The 14,938-nt window shown below is 36.0% G+C and overlaps 2 protein-coding genes across 2 annotated transcripts; both read left to right on the plus strand.

The window, feature by feature from the left end:
* Positions 1–5,293: 5,293 nt before the first annotated feature.
* Positions 5,294–6,160, plus strand: EV154DRAFT_432993 (uncharacterized protein; the record flags this gene model as incomplete). Its single annotated transcript, XM_051596708.1, has 1 exon — positions 5,294–6,160. A coding segment is annotated over one exon (867 nt), but the record flags the coding sequence as incomplete, so codon positions are not given.
* A 3,794-nt stretch (positions 6,161–9,954) lies between these two features.
* Positions 9,955–10,799, plus strand: EV154DRAFT_488785 (uncharacterized protein; the record flags this gene model as incomplete). The annotated part of the gene is made up of 2 exons (XM_051599181.1): positions 9,955–10,231; positions 10,651–10,799. 2 exons carry the CDS (start codon positions 9,955–9,957, stop codon positions 10,797–10,799), a joined length of 426 nt encoding a protein of 141 aa, XP_051450151.1.
* Positions 10,800–14,938: the final 4,139 nt, after the last annotated feature.

Raw genomic sequence — 14,938 nt, forward strand, 5'->3', positions numbered from 1 at the left:
CCTGCTGAACTGCCTTTTAATACTGATCAACGTGCTGTTTTTCAAGGTATCATGGAATTGTTCAATGGTGAAAAGGTGCAACACAACGCACGTTTTCATTTTAAAGATAACCTGTGTTTTTTGGATGGTCCTGGCGGCACCGGAAAAACATTTGTTTTCAATGCTTTATTACAGGGTGTTAGAAGAACAAATTGCATCGCTCTTTCTGTGGCTGTGAGTGGAACAGCTTCACTACTTTTGAAAGGGGGTCGTACTGCTCACTCAAGATTTGGGATTCCGTTACATTGTGATCAAGCATCCATGTGTTTTTTAAAACCAAGAAGTAACAACGCCGCATTGATAGCTTCATCGTCTTTAATTGTATGGGATGAAGCTTCCATGATTAGTCGTGATGTTTTAGAAACTGTCGATAGAAGTTTTAGAGACATCATGAGACATCAAGATGAACGTCTCGGCAGGGTTCCTTTTGGTGGAAAATTGATTGTTTTTGGTGGGGATTTTCGACAAGTCTTGCCTGTCGTTCCAAAGGGTACCAAAGATGATATAATTCAAGCATGTATGATTACGTCTCATCTTTTTAGGCACATAAAACAGTTACGACTGTCTATAAATATGCGTGTTCAACAAGCCCAATTGGTAGATAGTGTCGAATCAGCTCAAGAGCTTGAAGAATTTTCATCTTTTCTTTTACGTATTGGAAAAGGGCAATACCCTGTGTATCCAAATACTCTAAATACAATATGTTTGCCGAGCGAAATGGTTTTACCCGGAAACAGCATTGCCAATTTATGTCGTCATGTTTACAACGATTTTGAGAACGAAGCTGATGTTGACTCTTTGATTTTAATGTCCAAAGCTATACTCGCACCGACTAATGCTTTTGTATCGGATGTCAACGATCATGTTTTGGAAAAATTTCCAGGAGAATATACCACTTTTTTTAGCACTGACACAGCTCTCTCAGACAATGATGCTCTTACATTACCCCCAGAGTTTATGAATTCGTTGGAGTGTGGTAGTCTTCCACCGCATCAGTTAAAACTGAAAATCGGCTCTCCAATTATGATGCTTCGTAATCTGGCACCTGCCCAGGGTGTGTGTAACGGTACAAGACTTATTTGTAAGGCTTTTCTTCTTCACACTATTCAGGCTGAAGTAGCAACGGGTCCATACGAGGGAAATATTTTTCTTATCCCCAGAATTACTTTGTGTTCCACTGTTGAACAAGTCGGTGTTGAGTTTAAGAGGTGTCAATTCCCAATTAGACCAGCATTTGCAATGACAATTAACAAGTCGCAAGGTCAAACATTAGACTCAGTTGGCCTTTTCCTTCCAACACCTGTATTTTCGCACGGACAATTATATGTTGCCTTATCGCGAGTAAAAAGACCAAGTGACATCAAAATTTTAATTCCTGCTGAAATTTCAACCATAGAAGGTGAACCAGGAGCATACACATCAATGTTGTTTACAAAGAAATATTTCGAAATTAATATATTTCCATCGTCCTCATGCACATCTTTTTTTTTTTTTCATTTAAATAAATTTTTATTCCATATTCATTTTTAACAGGCCTGCGGCAGCACGAGGTTTTTTCAAAGCGCAGCGTACCGAACCATAGTGAAGGTCAAAAATTTACCGTAGCGCAGCGAAGGTCAAAATTTTTACCGAAACGGAGGTTTGGTTTGAAAAAACCTCGTATAATTTAGAGTATTTTGGAAATAGATCCAACTAGTTGTATAAATAATTTATGTATTTGAAGGATCGTATTTGTTGCATAAAGTGCTCAGTGCCACAACCCGTTAAATCATAGTCTGAGATCAAATATGATCAACCCTGTAAGGCACAAAAAGGATAAAACAAACTTTATGTACTAAGTAGAAACGCTTCGTATTTAAAAGATATAATTTAGAGTATTTTGAAAATAGATCTAACTAGTTGTTTATTTTAATTTATGTATTTGAAGGGTCGTATTCGTTAGATAAAGTACACAGTGCCACAACCCGTTAAATCATAGTCTGAGATCAAATATGATCGACCTTGTAAGGCATAAAAAAGATAAAAAAAACTTTATGTACTAAGTAGAAACGCTTCATATTTAAAAGATATAATTTGGAGTATTTTGAAAATAGATCCAACTAGTTGTTTATTTAATTTATGTACTTGAAAGGTCATATTCGTTAGATAAAGTACTCAGTGCCATAGCCTGTTAAATCTAAACTGAGATCAAATATGGTGAAGTGTAAAACACAAAAAAGATGTATGAAATCGTAGATATACATTAAGTAAGAACGTCTACAACATGAAAACTTTGTTTACTTCAGTAATATTAGATGGAACGTTCTTTAAAATTACAAACGCATCAAAAGGGTTACTGTTTTTGAGCGTATTACTTCACGGGAGCTTTAAAAAGGACAAATAGAAATGTGAATTTAGAAGTTTGGTTTATTTTTGTACCTTTCTAAAAATTTTGTTCATAAAAAAAAAAAAAAAAATCCTTCCCACATTAACAAAATCTGGCTATGAATAAATTTCCTTTTATATTACTTGTACTAGTCGGAGATGAATGCTAAAAAATGTCACAGATTACGTTTTGGCACATTACAGTGAAGATGCACTCTACGTATTGTAAACAAGCATTTTTTATTGAAGCACATGTCAGACTTATACATACTAATACTCTTCTTCTACGGTCACCAGATGCTATACCTTATGTCGATACAATGGTTTTATTATTATTGGATAATAAATGCAGTATAATATGTATTTATTGATAAGTTCACAAATTTATTTGAGTGGAGTATATATTGTAAGTATATGTGTATGTATATGGAATAGTGCCTAGTTAAGTAATTATGTTTAATGGCCTTCTTGTCTTGTTCTTGTCAACTGTGTATACCTGGAATCTAAAGCAAAACCAGATCTTATGTATCTCGTCAACAGCGTTTTGATATTGCAGGAAGCGTTTACGTCTCTGTTCCATATCTGTAGGAAACGTATTAGTCGAATGCCGTCGCGGATAAAAATTGGACAAAACGACTTACACAGGGCGAACCTTCTTGTTGGCAATGTTGAAACAATTTCAGAGGGTAAACATTTTGGAAGGATCCTATAATAAATATAACCAAAGTTTCTCTATCAGTCACCATGGAATAAGCGCAAGATTTTTTACCTTCTTCTGGCTGATAACAATCCGCGGTGTTCCATTAAATGTTGTCTTCATCGTCAAAACATTTCAGATGATTTCTTTTTTTCTTCACGGTACTTGTAATTGGTGTTTCTAAATAACGTGAGAGCATTACGCATGTTAAAATATTATATATTATAGCCTTGCGTTATGTTACAGGCACGTAAGTTTGCATTGAAGTCTCGGTTGTTGCATGTACGAAATCTCGGAATAATTGATGTTTCTTGTTTGTTGAAGACTGTGACAGCATTTTTGAGATGTATTGTACTCATCAACTGGTATAACAAGAGCTCTTTGAGCGATTACTCTCCGAATTTTCTATGAAAGTACAAATATTAAATGAGTATACAGACCCCGCCACAAATATAACAAAATAAACATCATTATATACCCCTTTACTGGTATAGGATTTTGCTTTTCAAAGGTCCCACTTAGGGGTGTGCATTTACTCAACTTCAAGCTTTGGAATATTCGTCTTTTAGATGGTTTTTAAACTATTGCCTTCAGCAAAACCGAGCATCTGTCCCTGTAAAAACTCTAGGTAACTTCCAAATAAAATTATATTGTGTCTCACCTAATATCTTATAACAAAAAAATGTAGCTGGACAAGCTTCAGTAGCTATTGTTTCTCCCATGTCATTTCGTCAAGCATAAATCAGAATAGCAAATATACGAGATTTTGAAAAAGTACATAACCACATAAAAGTCATATACGATTTCGAATATGGATCCAGCAACTACGATAAAGTCAATAAATACAAAAAAAAACTATCAATATCCTTTAAGATATCTGCTTGTTAGTTTCTGACTATTGAAAGAGTGGTTGTAACATGAAGCATGGGAAGTAAAGACCTGGAGTTTTTTACCGGAAGCTTCATACTCATTATCGTATGCTCGTATTTACGGGCCTAAAGCAATGTATGGCATTTTCGCATTAGGTTATAAACGAAACTTAAATGGTAGTGGTAACCATTATATACCACGCCAATTATTGGGTAGTGATGCTGTAATATACTACCACCAGTCTAAAGAAGTGTATACCCAATATGACGTAAAAAATGATCTCTGTGAAAATATGTTTGACCTATATAAAGTTGAAAAGAAGCGACATCTTAACTATCAAAGCCTGTCTCATGCTCCTGCCAAATGTAACTCAGACAAGCAAAGTCGGTTAACATTTTCAGTACCACCTGATGAACATATGGCTTCCATGCCTTTCGAAAAAATCAAAACAGACTGGGCTCCAATGAACAAAGACAATGTCAATCTCCAAAAATAAAACATTAACCTCGCAGGAAGAAACAAAGGCCTGTACTTGTTATCCCAAAACTCCACCGGCATCACAATGGAAGATCGCATCATTGGAATTGATCCAGGTCTATCTGCAATGTAAAATGTCTATCCCGATATAATAAGATTTTAACGAATGTATATACGTGATTGTCTTTATAGGTGTTCATGATATCATATGTGCGGTTGATTGCGAAGAAGATCTTTTACAAAATAAGCCGCTCATTATACAGCATTCATTCAATATAAGCAACCCATCGTATATGTAAGTATAGAGCATGAAACAAAGCATACGATTCATTCAGTGATGATTTATTTTAATAATGACAGGTCCCGCTCCGGCATACATTAGCAAAGAAGATGCGAACTTCGAAGCCGCGCAACCTCAAACATTCAAGATAGTTACACAAGACTTCCAACAAGGGATGTGTGCACCGTTGGAGGATTCGAAACCTATTTAACTCTCAGTCTCTTGAAAACCAAAGGTAAAACAAATACAGTCATAAATCAATCACATGATCATTGATTGTGTAACTGCAAAAATAGAATTCATGAAGTCGTGCAGGCATCCAGAAATAAAAGGTATATGTTTTCAAACCGTCGAATGGCTAACGATTACGCTGCTTCAGTGGTTCTGGGGCACGCAAACGTGAATAAATCATACAAGCTTTCCATGGATTCTAGTTCAGACTCTAGAAGAAAGAAGAGAAGAATATTTAACAAAACAAATGAACAACATTTGCGGGACCCAAATAACCGATATGATCAGCACTAAACCGTTGTAGCGTATGGGTACGCTTCCCAACCTCGGAAATCGAAGTCATCCAAAAACTTACCGGACTACCCACCATGTACACCCGCGCCTCCATCCTGGAGGCAAAATACATCCACCGATCCCAATATCAACCTCCTGACTCCCTACTCGCACAACTACTACCCCGCATGGCGACAACTACAACCCCATGGGCCCGACTAAAACGGCATAACCAACTCTGGCCTCTCCTCAACACATCAACTCTCCCAACCCACCTACTCCTCCACCAATTCATGCTACAACAACTCAGAAAAAAACAACAACCCGGGTTACTCGCATCCGCTATACCCGATAGCTCCTACCCCCACCCCATCCTACAACACCGCTTCAACAAATCCACACAATACCGAATCATCCGATGGCTACGTGGCTGGCTACCCGGTAAACCCAAATCCTGTCCATGCAATGAAGGCACATTAACACGACAACACATTATACACTGCCGATTATTCAACACTCCTGAACACCCGGATGAAAATTGTACAACATACTCCCCGCTTAACCTACAACTCTTAACCACCCTACCATCCCATCGAATAGAACCTGCTGAACGCACCAACATTGCTGAACATTGGAACCACCGGCCACTCCTCCAACGAACCCTCCTAACCCTTGACTCCATTGTCCAAGACGCCCCACTACAACTCACACCACCCGATCAAGACCTCTTCCTCAAATGGCTTAATACACCAATCCCCCCAAACCAAAACCTCACAAACAAAAACAACCAACCATATAACCCATACACCCCAAACCAACATACAAACCGCCCTATTTTTTTTTCCTTTCCTCTTTCCTTCTTTTCCACCTCCTCTTTCTATCTCTCCCCCTCTAATACTACCCAACGCCAAAGCTACCCACCTTTTTAAGACTTTACCCCACAAAGTCTTTCACCCCACAGTATAGTTACAAGTTTGTAAAAACGCCAACAATTAGATACTTTAAATAAATATAAATTTTCATCATCATCATCCCGTCCGATCTCCGCAGTTAAGCAATATCTGGACCAGTCAGTACTATGGTGGGGGACCACATGGGAATACTGGTTGCTGTAATTTTTTAATTTTTTTTATGTTAAACTCCGACAACTTTTTTATTTGTCGGGTTGTAGATATTGATAAAGTTATAAATCAAAGCAGTACAGGGACAAAGCACATTTTTTTTTTTTTATTTATTTGAAGTTCAAAGAACAAAGAACAAAAGAAGTTCATTTTTCAAATGCTCCCGTAGTAAATCATCTGTTTTTTCTTTTTTCTTTTCAAAGCAGTTTTCATCTGACATTACGTTTGTCATTGATTTCTCAGCAAGAGACTTACCCAAATACTCATACTCTCTAGGTATTATTCTAATAGTAATAGTAATTCGACATATATTAAGTCCCCCAACTCTCTGATTGAGCTTTTCAGATGATTTACTGTCATCTACTATATTACAAACATTACAAACATTTGCAAAACGAATATTGTACGATGTATCTGGACCTGGGCACGGCACGGCACTTTTTACTTTTTTCAAAGCAGTTATCACTGGGAACTTTTTGGGACACGACACTTTTCACTTTTTTCAAATTCTACCGTTTTCAAAGCAGCTATCACTGGGAACTTTTTGGGACACGACACTTTACACTTTTTTCAAATTCTACCGTTTTCCAAAGCAGTTATCACTGGGAACTTTTTGGGACACGACACTTTTCACTTTTTTCAAATTCTACCGTTTTCAAAGCAGCTATCACTGGAAACTTTTTGGGACACGACACTTTACACTTTTTCCGAAGCAGTTATCACTGGGAACTTTTTGGGACACGACACTTTTCACTTTTTTCAAATTCTACCGTTTTCCAAAGCAGTTATCACTGGGAACGTACACGACACTTTTCACTTTTTTTTCAAAGCAGTCACATGGGCACTTTTTACAAATGCTACCGTATTACGTCATTCATTTACATCTTTACTTTTTTTTACTCTCCTTTTTTTATTCATCCTTCAATTATATTGCTTACACTCGGACTATGCCTTTTTAATAAAAATCCCTTATGCCCCATGTTGTACCTAAATATCTTTTTAAATTTCCTTTAAATTTAATTTGTTTGTATGGCATAACTTTGAAATGCACCCCATCACTAAAATAAATACAATGCTGACTCTAATATTAATTAAAAAGTATAACAGAGCGACTTAAGCATTTTTTTTTTGATAATGTCTCCATAAGCTTGTCGATATTTATTCAATCTGGATCCTCTTTGGGAAATTCATGCACTAGCAAGTGCTCCACCAATTAATAGCAGTTATTCTATTAAATTCCACATCAAAATAAAATAAAAAAATAACAAGGAACAACTAAGCCAATTTTTTTCCTAAACTCTACGTGACTTATATAAGTTTAAATCTATTTGCGCTGTGTTTCGCACAGTCAAATGCTGAAACCAGGCGTAAATACTCCATCTACTTCCGATTGATGGATAACTCAAAGTCAAAAAAGCATCAGGCCTAACAGGTTCGTTTTGAATAAATAATAGGCCACTTTGTTTAATATTTATAAATAATCTGTGCCTCAATAACAACCATTAACTAGTTATGATAGTGTATATCTGGGCATGTTTGCCATAGTAACTCAGTCCTTATTTGCGTTTAAATATATTTTTTTTCAAAGACGTCAAATTACGCTTAATGTAGTTGAAAACCGTGATGTGATAAATAAATCTGTTTATTTTTTAATTTTGATTGAAATAAGGTAATATACGCTATGTGTGGTGAGTGCAGATCCCAGAAAATGGAATTTCCACAGTGGAATGCCTGAAAATCATCTAAATCCCCGATTAATTATTGCTTTCCAAATCGGGAATAGCCATTTTTTACGTTTTGTTGCAGAGTATTTTACGCTCTCTCGAATGAAATATAACATGCCCATTATTTCCAACGTTACCATAACAAACCCCTACATCAAAGTTCCAACCCGAACATTTTTTCTGCTTAGAGATATTTTAATCTTTTTAAACCCCGTTTAGCGTTGACCTGCCTTATTAACACATACATTATAAATAATAAAATCTTCTTATTTTTTTGCGCTCTTTCGAAGGAGCTAAAAATATAATGGAAAATCTGACTCTAAGTCCGAAAACCGAATTCACCCCAACCCGAACCCGAACTTTTTATACGGTATACCCTAATAGTTTTGGCCCGAAAGTAACCCATTTCAATCCATACCAGTACCCGAGACAACTAATTTAAACCATAGGACCTGGTAGCTTTGCACTGTTTCGACCTATCTGTATATTTGAAACCATTGTGCTTTCGGTGTAAGGACGATACTACAGTATTGAAATTACTAGGGTTCGACGAAGGCACTAGACTGAAAACGAATTTATCAATTTGTAGTTATTGTGCCAAATATCCAAAGAATGTTTTTTTTAAAAAAATGAAAAAAAAAAAGAGTTTCAATCAAAGATTGAGATACGTTTACGTGGACAAATATTTTTTTATCTCTCTTTACATTATTACCCTGCTTTCACTATCAATTTATGGAATGTTTAAAAATCTGGTTACTTTTTTTTTTTCGAAAAAAACTGGTCAATTGTTTGAAGTCGAATTTCCCAGTAAAGACATTTCGTATTCCCCAGCTCCTCTGAATAATTTGGCCGAAGGATTGGTTAATAAAAATGCAAAAATCACATAATAGAAAGCATCGAATTTTTGTTATTACGATTTGCAAAAGAAATTGTGAGTTTTTTTTATATAGCATGTCAGTTCTTTTTTTCTTGTTTTTTTGGGGTGAAGAACGTCGTTGGCGAATGGCGGGCAAGTTTTTATGACATCACACGTCTTTTTTGCGTTTAATACTTTATCATATTTGATCTAGGCTTGGATTTAACACGTTATGGCACTGCGTACTTTATCCAAAAAGTATGACCCTTCCAAGACATACGTTTTTAAAACAAATATTTGGATCTTTTGCCAAAATACTCTAAATTACATCTACTTACTAGGAGGCATTTTTAGTTAGTACATAAAGTTTAGTTTATTCCTTTTTTACCTTTCGAGGTTAACAATAACTGTCCTCAGACTTAGATCTGATAGTATGCCATTCTATGCGTGCAGTTACTCAATTTGGACTGCAAACAAAACATATCTCAAGTTCCGAGGGATTCCAGTACTCTAAACGGAACAATACTATTGGCGGAAAATAAAAATTAAAATTTTGAGCTTGCTAAAATCGTGGACTCGCTTTTTTCTTTTAATTATAAAGTCTATATTCTTATTTAAATCATAATTCAATTAGTATCTTTTCAAAAATATTGGTCTTTAATGATGACAAAAGTGTGGTGAACCAGTTTTAATGTTTCTCTCACACCACGGGAAAATTTTGGGCTGATCAGGCAACTAATAGCAAAAAAAAAGTTCCGAAACGGAGTTCTGGTTTGAAAAAGCCTCGTTATCTTTTATGAAAAATAACAAAATAGAATGTTTGTTGGAGAATTAACTGATGCTTATGTTGCCGCCGCCCCGCAATTCAGAATAACTGCTCGCAACGTTACTTTAGAGTCTTGATGCGCTGACTTAGGAGTCAAAGTTAAAGTCTTTGTTTCTCACCAAGCTTTGATGTTTTATTTTATCCGATAATGTTATGTTAATAGCAAGCATTACTTTACTGGTAAGTCAATAATTAGATGTTCTTTGATGATGTAATCAAATACTATGTTTTAATTTTAGGATCACTCAATATTTTAGCTTTCACGTTTGACGATTCAAACAGGGCCTTCCGCAATGTACTTATTAATGTAAATAACGTGAAACCACTGCCAATGGTTGATGATGAAGCAAATTTCCTTCTCATAAAAGACAAGAAAATAAAAATTTCAGGTTTCTCGGACAAGCCCGCAAAGCTCAGGTATGGGGTATATCGATATGTTTGGGAGAACATCAAGGACCTCACAATTGTTGTTGGTAAGTTTGATAAGACAGCGGAGAGAAATTTGGAGGCGTTTGCTTCGTCATTCCATGGCATGCATGAGCATTTGGGTACGTTTTCAAATTAAAATATACATCATCATGCTCTAAAATCAAAATCTAATCGGTAGCTAAACGGGAGCCTAGTGATTGGCCGGAAAGATTATGTAGTATTTAAATAAAGATATTATTTAAATGGAATAACCTAGTTAACTAAGACTTATGATTAAGAAGATAAAAACATCATGTTTATTGAATAGAATTGGAGAGGATATTTATATGTTATGAATGCTAACCGCAGTAACTGGGGTTATGCTGCGGTAGAAGAGATATTGACTGCGGAAGAAGTTACAATCGCCGATTACTGAATTGATGACATAACGGCTTCACGACAGTTCTAATATTTTATACTTCAGTCGGAATGGGTATTATCCCTCAGAACTGCATCGCTGTTTCTACCAGCGAGATGATCAGTCGTACAAGGAAAAATGCAAGTGGTACGTCCGTTTCCGGTCCTATGAGTACGGTTTACTCTTACAACACCAATGTGAGAAACACAATTTAAGACACTCCTTCTCTGAGCTTGGAGAACCTCATGGATGAAACGTTACCTTTCTTGCAAAAAATTTCCGTCAAAACATGTGCGGCAGCCATGCAAAATTAATCCCGGATTGTCCTTCCGAGGGCATTTTTTTAGAAAATGACTGTTCGTGTTTTTACAAAAACACGTTGTTTCGCTTATTTGGTTCAGAAAACGTCGGACATCGAATAATAAAAAAATTATAGTGGTTTTACAGTGTAAACCCATTTTATTGTTTTTGTCTTTTGGTGTCTCATATTTTTGGTTCATTTTATCCCCAAGTTTGAACATGTCCAGTCCGAGCCTGCACTCTCTTATTTATTAAATAAATAAATAAAAATGCCTGGATTAACGGATTTTGACAAAGAATAAGAAAAGGGAATGCGCCGGGTTTCCCTTTACAGAACCATCAATTTTTCTGTTGAAAATTACCGGGTTATAGCGCTAGCTGTGACAGAATCTTTTGTCACTGTAAGGAATTAAATAATTTTGGCTGGCAACTTCAATATAAATTTCAACATCAAGGTCCCAGACGAAAGAAACTCGATGATTTTTACTTATAATACTTCTTGAAATTGGCCATAGCATCTGACAATTTTGCCGAGACAAACTACGTCAAGTTTATTCGCAAGATCTTTACAGATTTTACAGTTCACGAGGGAGGCGTATACATATCATTAACAAGCTATCGCCATTTTTTACAAGTTAATTTCTAAGGCTTGTTATTTCAAAACAATTCATTATATGCAGCATCAATTACTTATTATCTCACCCTTTCTTCTTTATGAAATCTATTTTTTCTGGTGATATAAATAGTGGGTCTCATAGGATTATGAAACAAATGGCCCCGTCAAGGCCGATTTGACTTGAGTGCGGCCGGATCTTTCTTTGTTATTTTTTATATCTTATAATATACTACAATTCGTATAAAAAAAATCCAGCGGAATTTATACTCAGCTGGAAAATTTATTTCCGAGGGGGGTCCGGGGGTTTCCCCACCCCCCAGGATCATAGAACGGTAGATTGGCATTGAGTGGACAAATATTTAACAGCTTTAATTTCAAAACTTGAATTGACATTGAGCGAAGAACAAGTTTTCAGCCTTAATTTAAAAACTTGAATTAACATTGAGTGTATAAAAAGTTATCAGCTTTAATTGTTTTTTAAAGGGGGTTTAGGAGAGTATCCCCCAAAATAGGGGAGGGGGGTCTGGGGGAGGGGCTTGCCCCACCCCCCCAGGAACGAAGTCCATGATATTGACATTTAATGTGAATGAGTATACGAAATCAAATTCCTTAATAATTATAAATTCCTTGATAATGATTTGCTCTTTCTTTTTCTTATTATCATTACTATGCCTCACGTTATTCAAAAACGTTGTACCTATTGCAGAGCTCACCTTGATGAGAATTATACATTTCGTACATGTGAATCATGCCGTGTAAATAAAATTTAAATTTAATGTCAATTTCAAAAAACGGATATTTGCTTTGGTACATTAGGAACGAGGTCGCTCCTATAGCCGTTCAAGTCGTACTGTAAGAAAGCCAGCTGCTTATATATCAGAAATAAATAGATTAAAGGAATCAGACCTTGGAAGAATGGATATTGAATGTGTCAATTGTGGTGCACTTCACTGGAAAGGAGAAAAACCGACATGTTACACCCGATCTTCACCTAAATGGGAAAGTTGCCGTAAAAAAGGATCTGTCGAATAGCCAATTTTGAATGAACCACCTGCTCTTCTTAAGGAATTAGTGAATGGAGCACACCGAAAATCATCTCATTTTCTCAACAATATCAGACAACACAACGCTGCATTTGCCTCTACTTCTTTTGGTACAACTGGTAACACCCCGCAAAACAATGGCACCCGTGGATATATGCCCGTCCAGGTTCACGGTGAGCTATATCACCTTCAAGGTCCAATCAATGCAAATGAAATGTGCCCACCAATGTACAATCAGCTTTATATATATGATCCTGAATTTGCTGCCAGAGTTAGAACGGACGATACGCGCAACGGTGGAATTGATGAACAACTGATTCAACGTTTGAGTATCATGCTCCATGTTGAATGCAATAATCTATTCGTCACCATTTACAAGCACGCACATGAAGTTTTAAAAAGTGCTACAGAATCACAAATAGGGGATGATCATGCAGCAAATATGCATATTCGCCTTAATCCTCAAATGAAAATGCAGTTAATTGATGGCAATGATAGATGCACAGAAAATTTGCCTACTGTCAACGAAATTGCCGCTATCATTCCCAATGAGTATTCCGATGCCAGCTATCGTGATATTTTGATTACCTTCAGAAACAACGGCGAGAATAATGGACTTTTTAAAAGAATCAATGAAACACATGCCGCCTACATGCCATTGCATTACGTTTTGTTATTTCCAGCAGGTGATTATGGATGGCATTGGGGATGAAGACTTAATGGTTCAACAAATGATGATATCAAATCTGACGACAGCGACAAAAAAAGGCTTACACAACGTGCGTTTTACAGATACAGACTGCATGTTAGAAATGTGGTATTTGACAAAAATTACATAGAAAAGTAATGAGATAAAAGTATATTTTTATTATGGGTAAAAATAGACTGAAACAACTCTGCTGCTATGAAATAATTGATCCTTTTTATATTGCACAACTCTCCTGAGTTTTAATGATGAGTCAACCTTTCTGATTTTGGAATAGATCTATACTTTGTTTCCCGCCTTGGGTTAAATGGATACTACTCGTTAGAATTGTTTCCAGATAACGTTGTCTCATATCAGTGGATCGGGAGCATGAGTATGCTAGTAAATCTTTAGTATTACGAGACACTTATTTATCGGATCATGCAACGGTTACTGTAAAAGATGCATACTTGTTTGTCAAGTGTCATTGGCAATAGAACATAATAGTTGATCATTTATTCATTATCTTTGTAATGAATAATTTACGATCCCAAATATAAAATGTCTTATCGATATTTGTATATTTGGTTGTAGAAGCTAGGTATCCATTAATTCATACACTATTTCTTTATAGTCTTTATCCACAGTATAATTATATCAATATATAAGTAAATGAACCATTTATATTAATAGCTGTTCTATTCTCTCTCTGGGTAGCTAATCCATTGAGAGAACTATTAATATTAAGTTTCTCTTTCTTATAATTCTTGATTGATCTGAGAAGTTTCTCTTCTCGAACGGTGATATCGTAACTCAGTGGTATAGCATTCTGTATCCAACTGTCATTCGTATATCGTATTTAGGTCAATCATGCAATCTTTAATATAGAAGTATGTACTCGAAGTAGGAGACGTTGTATAGCAGTATACAAGTGTATGCTGCTATGCAACATCAAAGGTTGTCTTAATTTCATAGTTTATTTATTTAAACGATTTGCTTAATTATTCTTTAAGTGGATCGTACCCAAATTCGACAAGAAACAGCGAATACCCTATCATTTTTTTTTCAAAAAGACTTTTTCAGCAATACCCGGTAGATGCTTGGGCTGTTTGTGAGCAAACAAAATTAGATTGGATCAAGGCAAACTAAAGCTCTCTCCGCGCCGACGTTTATAACGGATTGGATGATGCTACAAACAACTCTGATTCAGATTTGGATCAAATAGGCCAAAAGCTTATTTTACCAAGCATTTTCACAAGTGGGCCCCGCTTTATGGCTAAGCTTTATCAAGATGCTATGGCTATATCCAGATATTATGGCAAACCATCTTTGTTCATCACCTTCACTGCCAACCCTAATTGGAAAGAAATTAAGGACGAACTATTTCCTGCGCAAACTGCTTCCGATCGTCCCGAGATTGTTGCTCGCGTGTTCAATTTAAAGCTTAGAGAGTTACTTGACGATTTAAAGAAAAAAAAATGTTTTTGGTAAATGTTTGGGTATTGTCAGAACTATTGAATATCAAAAGCGCGGCCTTCCCCATTGCCATATTCTTCTTTTTTTGGAAAACAAGTTTGATACACCTTCGGATATTGATAAAATTATTTCAGCCGAAATTCCTGACAAGAACGACGAACCTGATCTCTATTTGGTAGTAAGCAAAAACATGATGGAAGGTCCTTGCGGTGTAATCAACACAAAATCTCCGTG

The sequence above is a fragment of the Mucor mucedo genome (assembly GCF_025094135.1).
Source record: "Mucor mucedo strain NRRL 3635 chromosome Unknown EV154scaffold_285, whole genome shotgun sequence".
Taxonomy (NCBI): domain Eukaryota; kingdom Fungi; phylum Mucoromycota; class Mucoromycetes; order Mucorales; family Mucoraceae; genus Mucor; species Mucor mucedo.